The sequence below is a fragment of the Aplidium turbinatum genome, chromosome 3 (assembly GCF_918807975.1).
Source record: "Aplidium turbinatum chromosome 3, kaAplTurb1.1, whole genome shotgun sequence".
Taxonomy (NCBI): Eukaryota; Metazoa; Chordata; class Ascidiacea; order Aplousobranchia; family Polyclinidae; genus Aplidium; species Aplidium turbinatum.
In genome coordinates, this window is record NC_137474.1 from 17153571 (window position 1) to 17178394 (window position 24824).

General features: G+C 38.4%; 2 protein-coding genes across 2 annotated transcripts; both read left to right on the plus strand.

The window, feature by feature from the left end:
- Window positions 1–12577: 12577 nt before the first annotated feature.
- On the plus strand, window positions 12578–19071 carry LOC145767565 (uncharacterized). Its single transcript, XM_082579411.1, has one exon. It carries the CDS (start codon window positions 14112–14114, stop codon window positions 15555–15557), a length of 1446 nt encoding a protein of 481 aa, XP_082435537.1. The 5' UTR covers window positions 12578–14111; the 3' UTR covers window positions 15558–19071.
- A 313-nt stretch (window positions 19072–19384) lies between these two features.
- On the plus strand, window positions 19385–24080 carry LOC145767566 (metallo-beta-lactamase domain-containing protein 1-like). The gene has a single exon (XM_082579412.1). It carries the CDS (start codon window positions 21214–21216, stop codon window positions 21853–21855), a length of 642 nt encoding a protein of 213 aa, XP_082435538.1. The 5' UTR covers window positions 19385–21213; the 3' UTR covers window positions 21856–24080.
- Window positions 24081–24824: the final 744 nt, after the last annotated feature.

A 24824-nucleotide genomic window follows, 5' to 3' on the forward strand; every position in this document is an offset into this window, starting at 1 on the left:
GCTTTGCAAAATATTATAAATTACATGTCAAGTAAAACCATTGAATGTTATATATAAGTTATACAAAAACTGAACTATTAACTCTACAAAAAAAGTGCTCAATACCAAACACATGGCCAAGCAGAGAAATACAATCAAACAAAATTACTAGTACCAAAAACCGTAATAGCCAGTTTCACCCTGTGATGGGATTTTCAGATAGTTCTTGAATAAGAACCTTCTGAATCCCATCACAAGATGAAACAGGCTGTTAAGGTTTCTTGGATACTATTACTGGTGCTTTAATTTGAATGTTATTATATGTTTTTGCTACATTCCAGACCAAATGCGTCACCAAAGTGAAAATTTCTACAATTTTTCCAAGACTTACACCACTCGCTTTATTAAAATATGTGTTTTTTCTAAATATCTCAATTTGTAGTGTAACTATATTATACTAAAAAGTTCTCTTGGAACAGATAGAAACTTTATGTTTCTGCTTCTTTGAGCTTTGTTTCACCCATCCAGCCCTTCCATTTTCAACTATGAAGACACGTGTTTTCTCTTGGGTTGTCAACTAACCTAGTTATTCTTTTTATCAATGATTCAATGTCCAACAACATTGAATCGACATAAAAACAACAATATTGCCAGCCGATGTAAATTAGCACTTCAAATTAACACTTTGTTAAAATAAACGTCGGGAATTACAAACAAGACTTGCAGCTGGATATATTCCATACAAACAATAGCAAATGTTCCCGCACAACAGTGGTGATTATGACCCGCTGACCTGATTCTGCGTTACTCTTTGATACTACATATTTTTGACAGTTAATCCACGATCATTCTATTGGGGTGCAACCTAGTTCGTACCTTGAACCATTCGTACAGTCAGTTCGTACCCTGAAAAGATCAAGAAAAAAATTTAAAAAAGCCGAAAAAAATTTAAAAAAGCCAACCTAGTTCGTACCTTGAACCATTCGTACAGTCAGTTCGTACCCTGAAAAGATCGAGAAAAAAATTTAAAAAAGCCGAAGTCGCTGATCGCAGTTTAATAGCGGAAAACCGAAGTCGCTGATTGGAGTTTCCCCAAACAATTTGAAACAAACTCGAGGGTTAGGGTTAGCGGAAACTGCGAAACTTTGGAAAAATGTTTGTGGAAACTGCGATCAGCGAGGGTTAGAGCGGTAGCCACTTTAACAAGTCGAAATTCTGCCACTGCGAATGACTACAGTGCAACCGCCAACCAATCAGAACATGTTATAAGAAGCTACCGTCCAATTGTGACCCTTCTAGCACTCATCCAGAGAGTTAATGCTTGTTTTGAACTTTATTTGGTAATTACAGAAAAAAAAGAGCAATAGCAGTGGTGGGAATCGAACCCGCGTCAATGAAATGACTACTTTCTAGCCCTAACCCCTAAGCCAACCAGCTGACAAAAAATCCATCACTTAGGCTAATTTGTTTTTATCATCTTCTTTTCGCCATTTTTTACGCCACTTAAACCGTAGCTTATGATTGGTTGGCGGTTTCATTCTAGTCAAGTTTAGTGGCAGAATTTCGACTTGTTAAAGTGGCTACCGGTTAGAGCATGGAAGAAGAAGAAGTTCTTTTATTTTGCATGGATTACTCTATGGTTAGAGTTAGGGTAAGCGGAAACTGCGGTTAGCGGAAACTGTGCAAAATGTTTGCGGAAACTGCGATCAGCGAGGGTTAGAGCATAGATTACTCTATGGCAGTGTTGTGCGGATATTGAAATTTGATAATCCAATCCAATCCGAAATTTTTTGGAAATATCCGAATCCAATCCTGATCCAAAAATAATAGGAAAAGCAATATCCAATCCGATCCGAATATCCGAAAACTACCATTATACTTATAACAGACACCAGACACATATGTTACACTAACATTTTTTTCTTACCCTACCATCCTTGTCTCAATTGCAGCATAATGAATTTATACTGATATTAATGTAGCACTCAGCCTACCAGTAATCTGAAACACAACAATAAACGACAATAACAAAACAAAGAAAATAGCAGTGTAAGCATGCACAGTTGCATACACTTATCAAAAGCATACTGTTTTTGCATATAATGATACAAATGTCATTATAAGATCAGTGTATAATAAATTGTCACTAATCACATGCTCACTTCCATGAACCATACAGAAATGTAAGTCGTTCAGAAAACTACTCTTCCTCAGACCTAAACACAGAGTTGAGTACAAGTAAAGCATCAACAGTTGATAATGTGAACGGAGGCTAGCTTCCCTGAAACGAAGAACAGCAACTACATGGAATTTATGTCATTCAATTTATTAAAACGTAACTAAACAAAGTTAAACAAATCCGGCTCCGGATCCAGCTTGGGAAAAAGTGAATCCAAACCAATCCGGATCCGAAAAATTTCTTCAAATCCGGCAGGATCAGACTCCAAAAATCCGGATCCTGAACAACATTGCTCTATGGTTAGAGACTCACCGCCATCAGTTCAGTTTGTTTTCATTTCTGACCATCACAACGAAAAACAATAGCCTATATGTTAAACACAGCAAGAGTCTAGAAAAAGGTAGAAGCAACGAAACACGGACGCTATAACGTGCATGATGCCAAACCAGGACAATTAGTTATGGCATGGTCGCAACACCTTAAATTTTTAAGTTAATCTAGAAAGATGAGAAAAAAAGGCTAGTGAATTTTTTTTAACAATTTATATGAGTAAAATAGAAAAAAAAAACAAGACGAAAAGATAGTTTCTACGTTGATCGACCTTGGAGGGAGAGAGAGAGAGAGAAAAACCTTTTATTTTGTCTGTTGCGACAATAGTACGGTACAATTATACACAATACGAATAAAATAGTACCATAGCTATCTAAATACCACAACAGACAGGAAGCAGCGAAAGACTATATCAGTCATCGAGTCAGCTGCTTCCCAGTTCTTAATGTGACAAATGTCAAGCATCGGAAAATTACGTTGAAACAAGATAGGCTGATGTTCAGTAATATTAATGAAAGAAAAGAAATCATGTGCTGCTGCGATCCTCAAGTGAAGTCCTGTGGTTTTATTCAAATATAAACTTTATTCCAGGTGATCAAAAATAGGAAAAACTTTTGAAATCAATAAACTCTTGTAGCAAGGGCGTTTAAACTTCAGTGCAAACCAAGAAAAGTTCAAGCCAATAAATAGTACAGTTGGAGGATTATTGAAACTGTTGATGGTCTTGAGGGGAACACTCTTGATGCGTTAGCTCATCACGAAAAGCAATTATATTATACCAGTTTTTGTGTTTAGGTAGGTCCGGTACTTGTTTGTAGTTATTTTAACAAACAGTTGAGTGAATGCATAGTTGCCAATCTGTCTGAAAGATTTGAACAACTGGAAAAACACTTATAATTTGGGACTAATGATCAAGCGCTCTGGAAGAATTTGTATATTAACCTATTTCTTTGCTTGGGCTCCATTTTGGGCTCCTTTTTAGAACCCTAAAAAAAATTGGGCTACTTTTGGGCTACTTTTTGCATAAGCTTGGGCTCTTTTTTATATTAACCTCTGGCAACCCTAGTAGAGTTAGGGTAAGCGGAAACTGCGGTTAGCGGAAACTGCGATCAGCAAAGGTTTGGGTTAGAGCATAGATTAATCTATGGTTAGAATTAGGGTAAGGGTTAACGGAAACTGCGGAAAAATTTTGCGGAAACTGCGATCAGCAAAGGTTAGGGTTAGAGCATAGATTACTCTATGCTTAGAGTTAGCGGAAACTGTGGAAAAATGTTTGCGGAAACTGCGATCAGCGGACTTCGGTTTTGAGCTATTTTTTCTCTCGATCTTTTCAGGGGGAAAATTTTAAAATGATTGCAGAAACTGCGATCAGCGACTTCGGCTTTTTTAAATTTTTTTTCTCGATCATTTCAAGGTACGAACTGACGATCCGAACTGTTCATGGTACGAACTAGGTTGCATCCATTCTATTGCAGCGTTTCTTAACCGGGGGTGCTGGAATATACTGTAGGGGGTGCTAAATGCATGCAGTATAACAGGGGCGGGCAACTTCTCCAGTCGGCGGGCCAGATATGAGAAAATGAAGTACTTGGCGGGCCGGATTCACGAATTGCTACATTAATCGCGTATTTATCTACTTAGACAAGACATAAATCGTATGTAATGTAAACTTGAAGTTTAAAGCATAGAGATCAAAAACAGTAGGCTATTTAATGAATTTATCAACAATTAGCGTAATGTTCTTCAATAGCTGCTGAAGTTAGTGAGACATCTGTGGTCGATTTCGGTAACACTTTCATTGCAAAGCAAACATAAGGCCTACTGCTTACGTTTCTTGGCAAAATCAATGGGAAAATATTCATTGTAAGATCATAATCTAATTTTAACTGAAAACAAAGAATCTAAAAACACAAAGAACTGAAGAATAACTAACAGTCACTATTATTTGCATACGTTCTCCGTTTAATTATTACACTACTTAGCCAAATTTCACTTCAATGATTTATTTTTCCGGCTTGAGGTGAGGTTTGAGACTGAAGGAGATTCTTACAAGAGACAAAGAAAAAGGATGGAAGGGCCCGTTTATGACGTAACATAATATGCTTGTCACTTGACTAAAAACCGAAAACAAAGAGTCAAAGAACACAAACAACTAAAGAATAACTAACAGTCAGTATTATTTGACGTAGTAAGCAAGTAGTGAGTGATTGCGGCAGAGTGTGGCCGCGGGCCACATTATCATGTAAAGAGAGGGAACTGTCTGCGGGCCGCTCAAAATCCCGTCGCGGGCCGGATCTGGCCTGCGGGCCGTATGTTGCCCGTCCCTGCAGTATAATATCACAAATATGCCATTTTACGTTTCTGCATTTTTTTGTCTTTCTGCCAGTATCAGCAGATTCGCAAATGGTGTGACGAATATGTCAAGTATGGCTTTACTGTATTCCTGGACAATCGTGGAGGACCAGACCGGGCACAGTGTATGACCTGCTATTTCATCTCTTGCAACCCAAATTTGAAGCCTGCTAGACTCCGGCAACACCAGTTGAAGCATCCAACTGCAGAACGTGAACGAACAGACTCTTGAGACCTTTTTTACATTGCTTTCTTTTCAATAATGCAGGCCAAAGTTTAATGACGGCGCTGAAATTTCGACATGCTCTTTGCTCGCTGGCGGTATACTTTGTTGTGAAGTTTCTTGTTGTCTAACAAACCGTGCTGTCGTCTTAAGATAGTTGATTCACTTACATATGGTTATAATTGAATTTCTGTTGGTAAATGAAAGTCAAATACCAAATCCTGAATCAAAACAGTAGCACAGTTTGTTAGACAAGAGACTTCATTACAAAGTATATCGCCAGCGATCTGAAAGCATGTGAAAATTTCGACCTCTACTAAACTTTTGGCCGGCACTGTATTAGTTGTATGTTAACGATAGTTAGGGGGTGCTAGACTGTAGTGATGCAAGCCGCGCCGCGTACGCGGCCGCTTTTGACTTTTTCGCCGCGTGCCGCGCCGCGTGGAAGGTTGAAATGACAAAGCCGCGCCGCTTGCCGCGTAAACTTTCAAGAAATTAATTTTTCGTAAACGTAAACTTTCAAGAAATTAAACTTTCGTAAACGTAAACTTTCAACTTTTCAAGAATCAGCTATGAAACTTCAAATTTAAATTGGAAACACGGATCAGTTATTTTTTCCTTCGGAAACCCTAAGATGGAAAGCTATGCAAATGCAAATTGCAAATGGCTTGCAGTTGACAGGGTTTTAGGGCTTGCTTGTCAGGGAAGCTGTACGAATGTTTTTGGTTAGTAGCCTAGCTGATAAGCTCAGTTACCAGGCTATAGGCCTAGCGCAACTACCGCATTATTTACTATATCAGTTAGCCCAGTGAGTTCAGGCTATAAGTTTTACTCTTGTGTGTGTAGTTCATATAGCCACTGGCATTATAATTGCATTATTGCTTACAAAAAGTGTTCAAAAGTCCTGATACTGGATCCAGGAACATTCTATTTGTCTTAGTTTGTATAATGTCTTAGAACTTAGATGCATTGCTGATAAGAGAATATGATCTGGTTAGCCTGGCCAATTAGTGCACAACTGTATTGGTACTAGGTTACCAGTTATATGCCATGGATGCTTTTTCCTACAATTGACTTTCTAAACAATAACTCGTTAAAATATTTTTTTTTAATTTTGTAATTTGCGGTGTGCGGTGCAGTGTCAAAGTTCCAGATAAATTGCGGTGTGCGGTGCGGTGCGCGGATAGATGAGTCAGTTGCGGTGCGGTGTGCGGATAAAAATTTTGGGTTCGCTGCATCTCTACTAGACTGTTCAGGCCTGTTTACAGGGGTGCTAGAGTCTGAAAAGGTTAAGAAACGCTGTTCTATTGTGAAATTAAATAATTGGCTAGAAGAAAGTGTAGTGTAAAGGCATAACACATGTTATGCCCTGAGACGCCACGCAATGGTAATTACGCAGCACTGTGCGCGTACCTGCCGTTGGGCGACGCAAGGACTGCTACGTGAGCGATGACTGAGGTTTTTGTGGTCATTCGAGACTAACACAACATGGTGTCAGAAGTGAGATAAAATGTCGCATCAGTTAATGTTACCAGATGCGTTTAACTGGCAACATAACGAGTGGGGCCAGTGGATTAAAAGATTCGAACGATATAGGCAAGCATCCCAATTAGCGTCGAAAGCTGAAAAAGTGCAAGTCAACTCTCTAGTCTATTTGCTAGGAAGCAAAGGCGAGGATGTGTTTTCTTCATTTAAGTTATCAGAGGCCGATTCGATCAACTACGACGTAGTCAAGGAACGCTTCAACAACCATTTCAAACTGCGCAATAACGTAATTTTCGAAAGAGCAGTGTTCAACCGCCGAGATCAACTGCCATGCGAGCGCTTTAATGACTATGTTACTTCTCTGTATGGCATGATAGAAAAGTGTCAGTATGGCGCTATGTCTGATCAGCTACTGCGAGACAGACTCGTCGTAGGAATTACAAATAAGTCGCTGTCCGAACGCTTGCAAATGGACCCAGAGTTAACTTTACAAAAAGCTATCGACGCCGCACGACACGCAGAAAGCATTGCAGAGCAACAAGGTGAACTTCAAGGTAGAGCGGAGAAAAATTTCGACTACGTGGACGGGGTTGAAAGAAAACGTCGCAATAAGTTCTTCCCGAAGCGAGAATGCTGCCAACGATGTGGTAGAAATAAACATTACGAAAACGAAAAATGTCCAGCTGAATTTATTACTTGTTTTAAATGTTCAAAGATAGGCCACTGTGCAAGACAATGCCGCAGCAATAAATACCAGGAAGTCTCGGCGATATCAGCTGATAAAGTTGTAACTAGTTATGAAGAGGAAAAGACGTCTTACTTATGTGAAATAAATGAGTCTTCAACGAGTAATTGGACCGTGCCTATTAGAATTTACAACAACGTCATTGATTTTAAAGTAGATACAGGAGCGGATGTTACAGTTATACCAAAAACCTTAATTAAAGATTTCCAAAAGCTTAAATTGGTAAAACCTGACCAAAGGTTAGAAGGACCCGATGGACAAACATTGAACATTGTCGGATACTTCGACTACTACGTATCCTACAAAAAACGTGCGGCATGGCAAAAAATTTATGTTACATATTCAGGTAGCAGAGCCTTGCTCGGAAAACCTGCCATAGAGGAATTAAATGTAGTTAAATTTGTGGATAATCTCGACCTAGAGTCAGATAAATACAAAAAGGCATTCCCATACTTGTTCGGAAAATTGGGATATCTCGAGGGGGAGTACAACATAAAAATTTGTGACAATGCCGAACCTTACCAAGTGTCCGTAGCGAGAAGAGTCGCTATCCCTCTACTTCCAAAAGTTAAAGGTGAAATTGATCAAATGGTAAAAGATGGTGTCATATCGGAAGTTAATGAACCAACGGATTGGTGTTCAGGGATGGTCGTCGTCCCAAAGAAAAACGGCAAACTACGCATATGTGTCGATTACACTCAACTCAACAAATGTGTGAAACGTGAAAAACACCCGTTACCCTATGTAGATCAAGTTTTAGGCCAACTGGCAGGTGCAAAATATTTTTCTAAGTTAGATGCAAAATCGGGTTTCTGGCAAATCAAACTATCAACGCAGTCAAAACTGTTGACAACGTTTATTACACCGTTCGGACGATTCTTCTTTAATCGTTTGCCATTCGGGATATCAAGTGCCCCAGAGTATTTCCAACGACGAATGTCCCAAATCGTTGGAGATATTGAGGAAGTGGTTTGTGAAATGGACGATATTTTAGTTTTTGGAACCACCAAGAACGAACTTGACGACAGGCTGCGCAAAACAATGAGTAGAATACAAAAGTGTGGATTAACATTAAACGAAAAATGCGAGTTTTGTAAAACGTCGATAAAGTTTCTAGGTCACGTCATCGACAGCGAAGGAAACCGTGCCGATCCAGACAAGGTGAAAGCCATACGCGATATGGGTGCTCCAAAGAACGTAAGCGAAGTTCGAAGATTCCTCGGTATGGTCAATCAATTAGGGAAGTTTTCCTCAGAAATTTCAGAAGCAGCTAAGCCGCTGAGAGAATTACTTACCAAGAATTCTGTGTGGGCTTGGACAGAGGAGCAAGAGAAGTCCTTTGTTAAAGTGAAGCAGTTGTGCTGTTCCACAAAAGTATTGTGTTTTTACGATCCAACAAGAGAAACAATTGTTTCAGCAGATGCTAGTTCATTTGGATTAGGGGCAGTTTTGCTTCAGAAACAACAGAATGGTGATTGGCGCCCTGTATGCTTTGCTTCGCGTTCTTTGAGTACCACAGAACAGAACTATGCTCAAATCGAAAAGGAGGCCCTAGGTGTCACTTGGGCATGTGAGAGGTTTTCTGATTACGTCATAGGACTGAAGTTTGTTGTCCAAACTGATCACAAGCCATTAGTTGCAATCTTAGGAGCAAAGTCGTTAGCAGAATTGACGCCACGACTGCAACGGTTTCGGATTCGCCTAATGCGTTTTTTTTTATTCTGTTTTGCACATTCCAAGAAAAGACCTAATCCTTGCAGACGCACTCTCCAGAGCTCCGGTAGAGCCACCTTCCAAAACAGACGAAGATGACTGTCAGCAGGTCCACGCTTCCGTCTGTTCTCTTGTTGAATCGCTGCCAGCTACGGAGAGTCGTCTACAACAAATCAAAGAACGTCTGGCTGATGACCCAGTGTGCTGTGAGATTATGCATTATTGCACAAATGAATGGCCAACCTTAAGTAAGTTAGGCCCAAAAATAAAAGTATTTTATCCCTTTAGAAGCGAATTGTCCGTACACGATGGATTGCTACTTCGAGGAACAAGACTAGTGATTCCCGTTTCATTACGATTGGATATCCTGGAGAAAATCCACGAAGGCCACATGGGAATCGTCAAGTGTCGCCAACGAGCTCGCGATTCAATTTGGTGGCCAGGAATGAGTAAACAAGTCGAGGAAATGGTGAGGAGTTGTGTTTGTTGCGCGGAACATTCCCGCAATCGGTGTGAACCAATGCTGCCCGTGGAAAGACCGAGCAGCCATGGCAAAAAATAGCGAGTGATCTATTTGAGTTCAAAGGTAAGAAGTATCTTTTGCTGATAGACTATTTTTCGAGATGGATTGAATTATCCTTGTTATCGAGTACAACATCTCCTTCCATCATTAATCACATGAAGTCTATGTTTTCTCGTTATGGCATTCCCGAGATACTGGTTTCTGACAACGGCCCGCAGTATAAGAGCCGAGACTTTTCAAACTTTGTAGAAGATTTTAGCATAACTCATGTTACGTCTAGTCCTAGATATCCACAATCTAATGGCGAAGCCGAAAGAGCCGTCAGAACCATGAAGACATTTCTTGACAAATGTAAAGATCCGTACTTGGCAATGTTGGCTTATCGTTCGACGCCATTGAGGAATGGATTTTCTCCATCAGAGTTGATGATGGGCCGCAAGCTCCGGACAAAACTTCCATGTTTTCCCGACAACTTGCTGCCAAATTGGCCAGATTTTGCACTTGTTCGTAAACTTGACCTTGAGGATCAAATCAAACAAAAAAAAGACTTTGACCGTCACCATGGAGCGAGACCGCTACCCACCCTCCATCCAGGTGATGAGGTGTTTGTTAGAGACAGCAGTGACACGCAGAAGGGGGTCGTGAGAAACGAGTATGACGCCAAACGGTCATACATCATAGACACCAATCAAGGAACATCAGTTCGTAGAAACCGCAGAGCATTGGTAAAAATACCACAGGCTGGTGAATTTGATATAAGTAGTAGGCCTAGCGTGAAATGTGAAATCTCTCATCCTATTGACAATCACTTAGTTAACAACGAAGCAAATACGGAGACCAGCGACGTCCAATCTACAAGAACAAGATCCGGCAGGATCTCAAAACCACCTGAACGCTTGGCATATTAACTGCTTACGTCTTGTGTTTTTTTTTGGGGGGAGATAATGTAGGACTATAGTTGTGTCTTACTAGTGCATATTGTTTTGATTTACCATATTTCCTTGAAAGTGTCTTACGATAGGAAAGTTGACAACGTTCCGCGAAGTTTCATGATTGTTTAACTTGCATACATGAGACTTGCTCACAAAAGCTTAACTGATCTTATTTAATACCGTACCCTATTATCTTCCCATGAACCGTGTGAAAACTTATTCTGTTTATTGTACTGTATTTGCAATGTGTGGTTATTAGGCTGTACCAAATTTTGGTGACTTTCTCTGATTTCTTAGCAACTCTGCCAAAAGTTGTGGCTCAACCACCAAATCAAAATGCCATAATTATTTTTTGGTTAGATTTTGGTTTTGGGCCTCCTCAATGCTCGTTTCCATGACAACGTGTAAAAAATCACGAAATTGTTATAACTTCACAACCGCTTAAGCTAGATCTAAAATTTTTTTTTAAAAGCTGCAGAACAGCCAAGTTCCTATCTGTTGTCAATACATTATAAGAGCCTAACTATTGAATTTTTCAAGTAAAATGAAAAAAACATGTTTTTGCCTATTTTTACATTGAAAGGTGTTTGTGCAATGACAAAAATGCTATTAAGGTCAGTTTATATTCTTGATGCAATCATGAATAACACAAAAGCAGTTATACAACTTCCAAGACAATGACAGTTTTACATTATATGATAGTAAACAGATAAGACTTTTAAATTCATGTACTGTTGTCTACATGCTATAGCATGTTTTAACTATCATTCAATATGCATTAAAATAAATATTGCAATTACTTTAGACATGACTAACCACCTTGTGACAATCAAACCACTCACGCATGTATATCAACAATATGTTTACAACAGTGTCACAGCAATTTTTAATTTCAACACTTGGATATTGCTTTAATCTTGAAGAGACTCTTCTTCGTTACTCTTTCACTAGATGTGGCTGCATCACGTTGAGAACCTCTCTGTTCGGAAACCATTTTGAACAATATCTGTCGTTGTTGTGGATCTAAAGTGATTCTGCCAATGTTGAAGGTAGTCAATAACCCCAATGCACGTTCTGCTGCATCATTTACCACATTGAGGGATTGAACCAAGGCTTGAGCATGCTTGTATGGTGCGCTCAAGTACCAGCTGCTTGGATCGTTTTTCAAAAATGAACAGTCAACGTTTAAGAGATCAGATAGTGTCCAGGAATCAGGACCTATCAAGTCAGCCAATGTTGCCTTGTTGGAAAGTATTGGCATTTGCTGTAACGAAAGCTTGCTGTTGCTGTTCTTTTTGCATTTTAGAAGACCTTTTGCCATTGCATTTTTGTCGCTGATTGGGACAGCATTGCTGAAAAGAGCTAGAACAACAAGCCTCTCAGACAGATACCATAAATGGCAGTCTAATTTTTCTAGGTATGCTACTAACATTGGTGTCATCTGTGTACTAGCCAGTTTTGTAGAAGACCTTGCTTGCAGTGTGGCTAGGTCAGCCTTTAGGGTATGGTGCAATTCCAAATCCACTACTGGGACAAAAGTGGGATCTATAGAAGTAAACCAGGGCTTCAAATGGTACATAACAAGAAACAAAGCCAAACATCGAATCAGTTGCAAAATTTCCTTACCAAGTAAGTTATTGATGCATAGGGAAGAGGAAAACAAAGCAATTTTCAAAGTATAGATTACTTTGGACATCCAGCGTGCATGCGAGATGGCACCTGGAGCATTGACTGAAAATGACATGCTTGTAGGCAAGGATCCTCCTAAGAAAATAATACTTAAGCACAAGAATTCTTTGTAATCTTTCCTGACTAGGCGTGAGTGTTCACCACTTTTAAAATAATCTTCACCAAACTGTGACACCTGTTCACAACGGCGCTGTAAATTACGTGGCAATTTACTGATGTCGAAGAGGTCAAACTGGTGAACGTTAATTTTGTGCCAATTCATCTGCAACAGAGTGAAAGCCTTTTCAGAAGGAGATGTTGTTTCACCAAATACTTTTCTGCATGCTGCACCACGTCCACAGCACAATTCATACACATAATGTCTACATGCCAGCAAAAGTAGTTTCCTTCCCAGATATTGCTGAAGCCTGACTATAACACCGTTTCGAAGACCAGTGTTAACTGCAGTGGTATCAAAACAAAATCCAACTATTTTTTTTCAATCGCTGGATAATTCTGGAGTTCAGCTTGAATGAGTGAGGCCTCATTCTCAGCTGTACTTGCTTTTGATTGAGTTTCGCTTTTAGCAGCATGATCGTTGCTTACTTCACAAGGTAGATTTAAACGATCTGTCTTAGCCTGATGCTGCGAGTTTGCTGTGTCAATAGTAAGTTGCGCTAGCTTTCGGAACACAGTTCCCTGGTCATGTGCTATGATGAATGGTGTTGAAGTCAGTGAGTGTACTTGCTTTGTTATACATTCCTGTTATATAGTGTCATTGGTGGGATTGAGAAGTGAATGAAGGATGATAGCAACATGCTCATCACTTTTATTGACATGCTGAACACCTTCAAGCATTTTGCCATCCCACTGGAGCAAAAACAAAGAATTGGGATCCTCAGTTGATTGCTTAATGTTCTGTTGTATTTTAGAACCAGCAGCAGACCGCACAGCATCTCTTTGGCGTTTGCATGTCATAACTGAAAGAGTTACTTGATTTGAGTTTTCATGCAGCACTTTATTAGCAAATACAATTTCTGTTAGAGCTCTGTGGCTTACTTGATATTTGTCTGCTACTTAACTACTTAACCTTTAGTCTAGATGTTACTTGATCTTGACAGATGCTCATGCTGGAAACAGCACTTTGCACAATCTAGAAATCCATTACATGGCTGAATACTGATAATTCAGCTGTCCTTAAGTTTAAATAAACAAAGGCTATTATGACTCGTATCTTAATAGAAATTTACCAAACAAAACTGTAAAATTCCATGTACAAGAAATGCTATGACAGAGATTATGTTAACAGAAAAATGGGCAAAAACATGTTTTTTTCATTTTACTTGAAAAATTCAATAGTTAGGCTCTTATAATGTATTGACAACAGATAGGAACTTGGCTGTTCTGCAGCCTTTAAAAAAAAAATTTTAGATCTAGCTTAAGCGGTTGTGAAGTTATAACAATTTCGTGATTTTTTACACGTTGTCATGGAAACGAGCATTGAGGAGGCCCAAAACCAAAATCTGACCAAAAAATAATTATGAATGAAAGTCACCAAAATTTGGTACAGCCTAGTGGTTATACACCTGTTTCTGTATGATGTCTTTACAGTACCTCGATGCTTGGGCGGAGATGTAGTGTAAAGGCATAACACATGTTATGCCCTGAGACGCCACGCAATGGTAATTACGCAGCACTGTGCGCGTACCTGCCGTTGGGCGACGCAAGGACTGCTACGTGAGCGATGACTGAGGTTTTTGTGGTCATTCGAGACTAACACAACAGAAAGTGGTGGCCAAACTTGGCCGACTGAAGAGGAAGCACCGGCGGTCATTCAAGCACTACTTAGCGGTGCCGCTGGTTGTTTTAAGGCTTGCTTGCGATCACATTATTTGGACTATGGCATTAAGTCGCATGCCATTTTGCACATGTATTATGGCATAAACAGCTCACCATGAGATAAACAACAATTATTTTTTCAGATGGCTCAAAGTAATTCTGACAAATCAATGCTAGGTGGTTGTTGTATTTGCCTGGATGAGAGGGGCTGGGATGAAAACCCTCTTGTGTATTGTGATGGCCAGGGTTGTCCTATAGCTGTGCACCAAGCCTGTTATGGGATTGTTACTGTTCCATCTGGTCCCTGGTTTTGTCGGAGATGTGAAGTTTTTAAAAGGCCAGTTACTGTGCAGTGTGATCTATGTCCACATCAAGATGGTGCTTTGAAAAAAACTGATAGTAACAGTTGGGCACATGTTGTTTGTGCTTTGTACATTCCAGAAGTTGAATTTGGAAATGTTTCTACAATGGAACCAATAGTTTTGCAGAAAATTCCAGAAGATAGTTACAATAAGCCTTGTTGTGTGTGTGATGAAAGTGAAAAAAATGAAAAGAAACGAGGAGCTTGCATGACTTGTGCGAAGACTGGATGCTCCAAGAGTTTTCATGTTACATGTGCTCAAATGTCTGGTTTATTGTGTGAAGAGGCTGGAGGTAGCAATACCACTAAGTACTGTGGGTATTGCAGCCAGCATTTATCCAAGCATAAGAAAGCTAACCCTTTCAAAAACTTGACATTTTCAAAAGTGTACAAGTTGTCTTCAACAACATCTCAAGTAGTTTTAAATCAACCTAATTCTTCAATTCCAACAGATGATTCTGAATCACCTCATATATGTGCTGAAATTGAACACAGTGAAAACCATGAGAATAGTAAAAGATCTGAAGCCAACAAGAATGAAATACCTGTGAGCAAATTGGAAGAAGAGTCCAAAGCACATACCATGGTTCAAGAAAAATTAAGGGAAAAACCAGTTCCTTCAGCTTTGTGTTCTTTGGCTGAAGTGGCTTCATCAGCACTTAAAAAGGCACAGCAAACAATTGTGGATGATGAAGATAAACAGAAATCTCTATCTCAAAAGGAAGAAGGAAGCAAAAAAAACAAAAGAAAAAATATAAAAGCTAGTGACAAGGAAGGAAAAAAAATTAAACCTAAAAAAATGAAACTTGTCTCCCCCAACCACCCAATAAAAGCAGAAAAACCTAGACATGGTGTTGATTCATCTCTGCTTGAGGATGTTGGTTACGCAATGGCTCCTAAACATAGTGTTGTGTCTTTATCTTCATTTGGTGTTTCTAGCATTGAACCATCTCACCCTTCCGACATAGGTGAAACTAAGCCTGTTCCAACGACTCACTTTAAAAAGTGTGATGGATTGACAGCTATAGAAGAAATGATCGACCACCAAAAAAGAGATCTCATGAAATTTTTTCAAGATTTTGGAACTTCTCCTGATGTATCGCAGCTTTTACATTCTCTCCAAGATATGAAAGAGAAGAATAGCCAGTTAGAAAAAGCTGTGGAAAAAATGACACATCGTCGAGATCAGTTGCTTGCAATAAAGGCTCGTCTGTCTGTTCCACTTTAATCAGCTCAGTTTAATACAGTGTGCCAAAACACTTCAGACTCCAGCATGCCTGAAATAAGGCAGTTTGTTTCTTCTACCCATGATCAACAGTACTCTTCAACATACCCATATTTTCAAAACAATCAGTAAATTATGTTTTTTTAAAGACCTGTGTGCTGCGTTTAACACTAATCAAAAACACATTGGCCTAAAAGTATTCATATTTTTTTGATTAGATATATACAATATACATAGGCGTCGATTTTTTCTTAGAAGAGAGGAATTTTGGGTGGGCGAGAGTTTTCAAACAGATTTCATTGAATGTGTATCGATGTGGAGGCAGGGTGTGAAGACGATTGCGGCACTTGGAGGTGAATCCGGCCACCCTCGGTAACGGGGACATCACCGGATTAAAACTGGACTACTACTACTACTGTATGTTCACAAATTTGCAATGGCCAGTCTTTCTCACAAAGACTGCGTTTAGCGTCGCTGCAGCAATTAAGCTTTAATAGATTTGATGTTTGCTTTCTTGCGCCTTGCGATCTTATGAGCGCTGCTAAACTAAACAAACTTATTTTATGTTTTCCTTTGCTACCTAAAAAGCGTGACCTGTTATCTTTAAAGTGACGCTTTTGAATTTGCCGCAAAATGTTCGGACAGGTGACTGCTGACTGTGCGGATATTGCTGCTGTATAACTTCCGTTGGTCTGTGGCAGATAACTGATTGTTTTCCTAGGCCCACAAACAGCAGCTACAGTAACAAGTACCATCAGGGTTAAGACGCATCCACTGGAATTCGGAAAAAAGCTTCCTTTGCAACACACGACCTTCCCGAGCCGGAAGCTGATCTGGCAGCATGCTAACGTCAAATGGAGCAGGTAGAAATCCATGGCTCATGCTGTCTTCTGCAAACTACTGGACCGGTACATTGCCTGAGACATTGGCTTCACCACTGTCCATCCTTGAAGCACTGCTTTCTTCATCCTGGGTTTTTTTTCGGTCATTTATCGATCATTGACCAATTTTTTAGAAAAATGTCCGAAAAAAATATAGTCAATTCGGCCAAAATGTACGAAAAAAAAACAACCTTTCTCAGCGAAACTTAATGTTGTAGCTAGTCAGGAAGTGCAAATTTTGGTTTGTATCAGCTACTTGAAAGAAAATATTTTCATCAGAAACAATGACCAAAATTAATAAAAAATGACCGAATTTTTTCAAGTCATTTCGGACAAATGATGGAAAAGTCTCAGCGAAAAAAACAACAGTCTTCATCGATGTCATCTCTACGTTCATTCGTGCCGGACGTGGATTTTTCAGCGTTATCAGCTTGATGCCTTTTGGAAGCTGGTTTTAAGAATGCATGAATAGATATTTGACTTTGCTTCATGTTTAACTTTTCAAAATAAAATGACAACATCACGCCGTGCCCCAATTTGTACCCAGCAACAAGTTTGTGAGGAAAGATTTCATTTGTAAAAAGCAATTGTTTCAGTACGTCTTTAGTTTGTATCGGTGATTTTATTGTCATGTTCATTATGATGTCATATTCCCTTACGCTGATTCCGAACTGAAGTTTAATTGTGACGTAACCAAAGTGAAACCATTTGGAGAAAAGATGAAACGTGGCTTTCTCTCACCAGGAGTTGCCAGCGTGTGGCAGTTGCCGTAGCAACAACAATGCAGTGATTACCGCCTTTTTTTCAACGCAGCGTGTTGTGGAATTGCTTTGTTCTGACGGATACCTAGACATACATAGAGAGACATAGCATAAAACAAGAAGTTGCACTGCAGTTGGTTGGATAATTCAGCATTTAATAAAAACGGAAATATTTGTAACAACCACTTCATAAGTGTCATGAAAACAGGGTGGGCGAAACATATTTTGCCCACCCTCGTTTCATGGCAGGGCGGGCGCCGCCCACCCTATTTCGACGCCTATGGATATATACATACTGTATGATACTTTACATGTGAAGTTATGTTTTTACTTTGAAATCTGTTTTGTTCTGAGTCAAATTTATGTCATCACAAAACAGTTGTTTATAATGTTGTACAATATCTTTTAAATTCCTGTTTTGTCTCTGAAGCATATTTATCATAAAATACACATTACAACGTTAAAACACCTGATCCCCACGAATGGTGAGGAATCTATGCATGCACATTATTTAATTGTATGCAAGTGAGATGGGGTTCTTTTTCAGTTTGAATGCTTTTACTTTAGAAATAACATTTGTGAAGTTGTTAGACCATAAATACCGTTAAAAATATATTATATATACTACAAAAAAGTGCTCAACGCCAAGCAAAAAGTGAAGCAGAGCAAATTAATACATCAAATGCAGTTATTAGTCTTTAAAAACTTGTTTCATCTTTATTTGGGATTATCAGAAGGTTCTTATTTAAATAGAATTAAATATTTTCTATTTGATCAAAGAGATTCCATTTGAATAAAAAGCCATTGATGTTACTGAGGGACTTAGGATGAAACAGCCTGGAAAGGTTTTTAGAAACTATTAACTGCTTTTGAAATTATAAGAGAAGATAGGCATATCTGTTATTTTAAAGTTCTCACTCATAGTCATGACTCCTGTGTGATACCAGTATGTGATGTTGGGATAGGCAATTTAACATGATTAATGTCAATATGTCATCAAAAATTGGATGAGACTGTCAGTGTCACATGTCATTGAATTTAAAACCATAATACACTCTTCTGGTGTAAAGTAACCTGTTCGTACGACTGATCCATGTTGTTTCACCAGTCAAACGTGGCAAACTTATATAAGGACCTTGTTCATGTGATGACTATTAATGTAGAGGGAATCTCCTGCAACAAATCAGCTGTTCTGAAATGTCATAGACCTTGTTTTTGTGCGTTGTATTTTTGTGATGAATTTTAAAAGAGTTTATGCAGGATACAAAGTTATGTTTCTGCATGTTTCAGAAAGCTTACTTGAGATAATTTCAGCAGTACAAATTCTTCAAAAAGTACTTTCAAAAAGGGTAATTTTGGTATTTTTGCTAGTCAAAAAGTGTAATTTTCAATAAATCTCAATGTTAATTTTTTCTAAATTTTGTGTTACCTCTGTTAAAAGTAATTGATCTTGCTTTATCCCTGTTATATATAAGCCTAGTTCTCTACTTGTATATATAATTATTATTGACCAAATACGGTACTCAACACAATGAAGTCATAAATTTTCAAGCTTTTATTTCATGAATTCTCTATCTCTGGAGTTCACATTGATTGTTGATCATCAAGTTATCAAATTCGCTAAGCAAGATATCATTTTTTTATCATTTATTATTGTAATACTTTGCACCTGTGTTGATAACTAAGTTATGATAAACATTCAACATTTGCGTGAAAAAAATATCAAAGTTATAAATATATCAAAGAAATATGAACCATTTTGATATTTTATTGTGGAATGTCTAACATGATTCCATAACAGGCTACTGCTTACAAGTACTTGGTGTTTATTACAATTGTTTTTAAAGATTTAAAACTTGTATGTTGCAGATCAAATTTTTTATGTGTGCATTATTTTGGTAATTCTGTTGTAGACTGCAAATTTTTTTCTGTCATGGCTTCTGATGATCCTGTGGGTTTTAAACCGGAATTTATTGTAAAGTTATTACAAAGACATTTCAAAGACTCTGCATCTTTAAAGTTTTCAAGCAAAGACATATCAGCTAAAATGTGTGCAGAGCTATTACGTCTATTTGTGGCTGAAGCAGCTTCAAGAGCAGCCGAGCAAACTTTAAATGAAGATGCTTCTGTTTGCGAAGTTGAACACATTGAAAAAATATTACCTCAACTTTTGCTTGACTTTTAGAGTTATTTCAATCTATCTAAATTAGTGCTTGTATTTAGTCGACCTATCTTACACTTCCCTAATGTTTCACTAGTCATGCCAGGCCTCTAAGCTCCAGGTGGCCATGGTTGCCGAGAAGTCATTAAATGGCCTCCGAAACTACCACGCCGTAGGCTATGTTTAGTCACCAGCTTCTAGAAGCCAATACTTCTCCACTCCATCTGTATTATAGTTGAAACTTTTTGCTCTACACTTGAATTTGCAACCTTTTTTCATGAACAAAGCAAAGCCTCTCACATGTCGATGGGACATAATTGCTTCATAAATATTTTGCAAAAAGATTGAGCGTCGAACTATAAAAATTCAAAGACTAGCTCTACACCTACTTGGAAGCCATGCATTTAAACACAACTGTAAATAATGTTTCAGGGTTTTGTTTATGTTGTTCTTACCTTAGTGAACACAAAAACATGACATTAATTAACAAACTTTTGAAAACATGATTTTACTTTGGTTTTTTATTTATTCCCTTGTTACAATTAATAATATATTATAAACACTTTTTGTTCTGTCTTATCTTCTTTCATTGGTGTTGTTTGTAGTGGCCACTTAATTCATTCTCTAGCCCATATTAATCTTGACTTGTCTGAGCGTCTGTGTTGTCATTAGTCAGATTTCTATTTTATTATTGGGACTCACCATTGAGGAGGACACAACGTGAGTCCCAACTGGATTTCTTAAAAGTGTAAACGTGGTATGGAGAAGCATTATGTTGACAATTAGTGTCCTATGTGTAAGACATGAAATGTATGGCATTGCAGCACTGCCAGGGTACACAACATTCAACCAGGTGACAGACACAAGACGATGACGTTTCTTAACTAAAACTACGGTTCTAGCATCTCTTCGAGGGCATCACACATGCTTATTTTTGAACAGTTTCTAACCTACGTAAAGTACGTAGGCTATTAGCCACTGAGCGTATTGACCATTGTATCAACACAGTATATACATAGGCAATATTGCGACATCATTTTACTTTGAGTTGTATGTTGTTGTTTTTTATTTGTTGGTAGTTTGTTGTGTCTAATAAAAGTTGGATAACTTTTATACCACAAATAAAAAACAACAACATACAGCTCAAAGTAAAATGATGTCGCAAATGCAAGTGAAGAAAAAATAAATTTCACGCACAAACGCTAGTGGAAAAAAAGGGTTTCAAATGCTAACAGAGTGAAAAAATGTTGGCTTGAGGAAGCCGGCGACCAAATACCGTACAGTATGATGCAAAATTGTTGATGGCTAGTGTGGAGGCTACACCAGTAACAATACTTGTTGTTCTATAGTGAGTAGTCAGGTAGTTCTGACGTCAGCAAGATCGCTCCTTCTCAATAGTGACTGAACTGTTGTTGCATAAAACTTGCGTCCTTGACTTTTTGTTTTTAATCTGCCACTAGACTCGAAAAGTATTGCAATGAGGCATAGTATACGTTTAATTAACTTACGTGTGTACCATATTTTCGAAATTGACTTGTACTTGCTGTTACAACAAAATCTGGCACTGTCCATAGTGTCCAATTTCATACAATTTTTCAGAAAGTACGCTATAGTTCACCAGTATATTGCTTTCTCAATGTTTTGGTACTGTGAGATGAAAATTTCAAGAAGTTTAAGAATTCAACTGCTAATGGTTTTATACCTATATATAAGTTATATATACACAGTAATACCTTCTTGTGTTTTTGAGACTGACATACTTTCAACTATTTCCTTTAGTTGTGTTTCTGTCTAATACCGTATGATGTGACTTTAGCTGAATTAATTGAAGTGAAATTTACATCATTGCAAAAATAATGGCTAAAGTTCAGATTTTGCAAACTGGATATAACCGAGAAAACAAAGACGGAAAAACCTTCATTGCAGATTGCACTGTTTCCTTAATCACTGGAGATAATATTCCTACAATCCTTGTAGATACAAGCGGGCCTTGGAATGCTGAAAAATTACTTAAAGATTTGAAAGTCGTAGGCATGGAGACAAAAGACATTGACACAGTTGTTTGCACACATGGTCACTCTGATCATATAGGTAATTTAAATCTGTTTGTCAATGCTAAATTTGTTGTGGGAGAAGATATATTTCAAAGTAATGTTTATAAAAACTTCAATTTTCATGGTACTGGTCCCCATGGAAAGTGCAGATATTATTTGTCAGATAATCCTTCTGAGTCTACTCCCTATGTTGTTTCAACTCCAGGTCATACTTGCTCAGATGTGTCTGTAGTTGTCAGTGACCCTTCCAAAAACGAAGTGACAGTGATAGCTGGAGATATATTTGAAAATGATCATGATATGAAAGACCCTTCCATATGGCAAGACATTAGCTCAAACATTGTACAACAACAACATAGTCGTAACTATATACTTTCTATTGCTGATTGGATTATTCCTGGCCACGGGAATAAATTTCCTGTCACAAAAAAAATGAAATCATAGTGTACTGAATGAAACAAACCTACTTAGGTAGGTAGTATGTTATGTAGGCTATCTACCTCCAATGCGATCACTGGTGCAATATTTTAAAGTGTTTTGTGTTTTTGTTTGAATTTTGTTTTAGGTTTTACAGCAGCCGGGTTCTGAATATCTAGTAGGTTGATCAATTTTGATGTGTATCATAACTAATATGCCTAATTGCCTAACAAAATATTTGCTTATAACCAGGGCTGGATTTCAGCCCAAACGGCGTTCCGAAATCTCAAATATTTTAAGCTCTTATTATGCTTTTCCCTGTTCAGAGTAGCTTTAAGATGGTGTTCGTAATTTGTATCATTCATTTAATCCGTTATTGTGCAACCTTGAGGCAGCTTGACTGTCCTAGCGCCACACCCTGATGTTTACATTCCAATATTTTATAATTGCAGTAAATATAAACAACTGCAGAAATAGCCCGCCAATCAATCCCCACATCTTCTATCATCACTTAGGAAGTTCCATCCAAGATCGCTTGTTGAATTCAACAGACTCGTCATTTATTAACGCCTGCAAAATACTTGATCCACCTACTTGGCCAGAGGACACAGTAATGACACACGGAGAAAACGAAATCATTGAAGTGGCAAAGAGATTGAGCTTAGTAGGATTGCGAAGCTGTGAGGGGACTTTGTGAATATGTCATTACGAAAAAAATATTCCAGAGTCTTCAAAATTTGATACCTCACTAAAATCCAATGCAATTTCATTGAGCGAGTGTGAGCGTGGATTTTCACAAATGAATGTTTTTTATTTATGAAGGTTGAAGGGGTATGCTTTTTATGTAACGAGTACGATGGTTGTCTCTATTTTCTAGTCTGATGGTAACAAAACGTTGCTTACTCGAATTGCAGTTTTTCACAGAACAAGAATTAAGCAAAAATGCTGATCAATCTGCACAAAGGTCATTTGTGACTGGTTTGAAGAATGAAGAGTTTCTTGTGACCACATGAGATCCTTTTTTGCAGTGATCATCGAACCATTTATGTTGGTCACTTTGTAAGGATGCAATCCATAAGGGAGTGATATTTTACTTTCTCTTTAAACTTTTAACAAAACCAAGTCACCAATTGAAATATCACATTTTTTAGCATGTGTACGTTTGTCTGCATATTTTTGCATTTTGCACGAGTGTCTTTCTCAACGATTGGTCATTTACAGTAGTGAGCGCTTGAGGAATAGTAATATGAGCTTTCCTCTCAAACAAGAGTTCGGCGAGACTTGTTCTGATCGTGCAGTGTGGCGTAGCTCGATAATTTCTTAAAAGATTATTCAAGTTAGATTGCCATGAATTGTGTTGAACATTTGAAATGTGAACAGATTTGCTAAGCGTTCAGCTTCGCTGTTGCTTTTCGGCCACAAGGAAATTCGATGTTTGAAACCTAAGCGTTGGGCAAATTGCTTAAAATCGAAACTATTGAATGGCGGGCCATTATCTGATTTAAGCACAAGTGGAATTCCAAACATAGAGAAAATTTGTCTGTATCTGATGATTTATCTGTATCACAGATGAAGGTTTGGGAGAATTGACGAATTCTACAACAGGAAATCGCAAATACTCATCGACAATGACTAGCAAGTATTTACCAGTATTATACGATCCAGAAAATCAATACACAGTTCAGTCCATGGTGCAGTGACGGTCTTAGGGTATTTCGGGCCCTGTGCAGAATATACTTTGCGGGCCCCAATGACAATGATCCAATTCAGTAGCGTAGCTAGGTATTTTGAAAGGGGAAAGGGGGGTGGTTTAACGGTCGGCGGGCGAACTCTGGCAGTGTGTTTGTCAAAGGCGACCACTAGCGGCAGAGGGTCTGGGGGTCTCCACCAGAAAAATTACTTTGATTTTGGGGCATTTTGAGAGCATGTTCAACAAAAATTTGGGTATGAATATTACTGTAAAATGGTGCTGTCCGGTGGCATAGCAAAAGGATAAGATCATGTTTTTTTTGGCATTTTTCGGAAATAAAGCTATGTCTGTATGTCTATGTTGAGTCTGGATGCAACCTATTTCGTCCCCTGAACAATTCGCACCTCGATTTCGTACCCTAACCCTGGTACGAAATAGGTTGAATCCTTAAAGGGGTAGGCTACTAAAGGAAAAACCTGACTTGGCGATTTTCCACGTTCTTTGTATTTAACATGTTACCATAAAACAATTTTCAATAAAATTTTGCCCCATTGCGGTCTGACCACCATTGTGCGCGTGCTTTTGTCAGAGCTTTCAAAACGAGATTGAGCCTGAGCAACAAAGCGTGCGACTGTACAGTCTACGTCACAAAAGACTCGCAATCTGCTGATCACGCAATAATTGTTACTGCCGGCGATTTGACTGTAGGCTAAGTATGTATGTACATCAAAACAGCACATTTCAACGTCAAAACAGCAGACAGTTTGCTCAAAACATCAGATGTGGTATCGTGGCTTTTGTTATTGCTGTCTTTTGTTACGTATTCTCGAGCAGTGTTTGCACGTTTTGGTCATTTTGAAAATAAATGAAAGACTGGACTTTGGGCCTTGCCAGCGCCATTGAAAACAATTTTTTTTCGGTAATTGTTTTTGAAATTGTATTCTTGAATGTTCAGTTTACTCATTTTAATGCTTTATTCCGATTTGAAATTTTCATTTAGTAGGCCTTCAAACATTTCTAACCCTGACGTGATTGCATAGCACGAACAATTGTTGAGAGAATGTAATTTCCAGCACATTCTAGGGTGCATCTAGAAAATGTTAATACTGTATCCCTTAGCTTCCATTTAAGCAGAAAAGCTTTGGATTTTTAGGTTGCTTCAACGTTTGATGACATTAAATCAGCATAAAACGGTGAATTCTTCGCTAAGAATGGATGAGAGTAGGCCTACCTACTTCTACACTAATCAGCGCAATTTAGTTCAAGTTGCATCGCAATGTCTGTCTTTGATCTCCGAGTAATATTG

Coding starts and splice junctions, on each gene's coding strand:
- LOC145767565 (XM_082579411.1), top strand. CDS start 14,112: ATGGCTCAAAGTAATTCTGACAAATCAATGCTAGGTGGTTGTTGTATT.
- LOC145767566 (XM_082579412.1), top strand. CDS start 21,214: ATGGCTAAAGTTCAGATTTTGCAAACTGGATATAACCGAGAAAACAAA.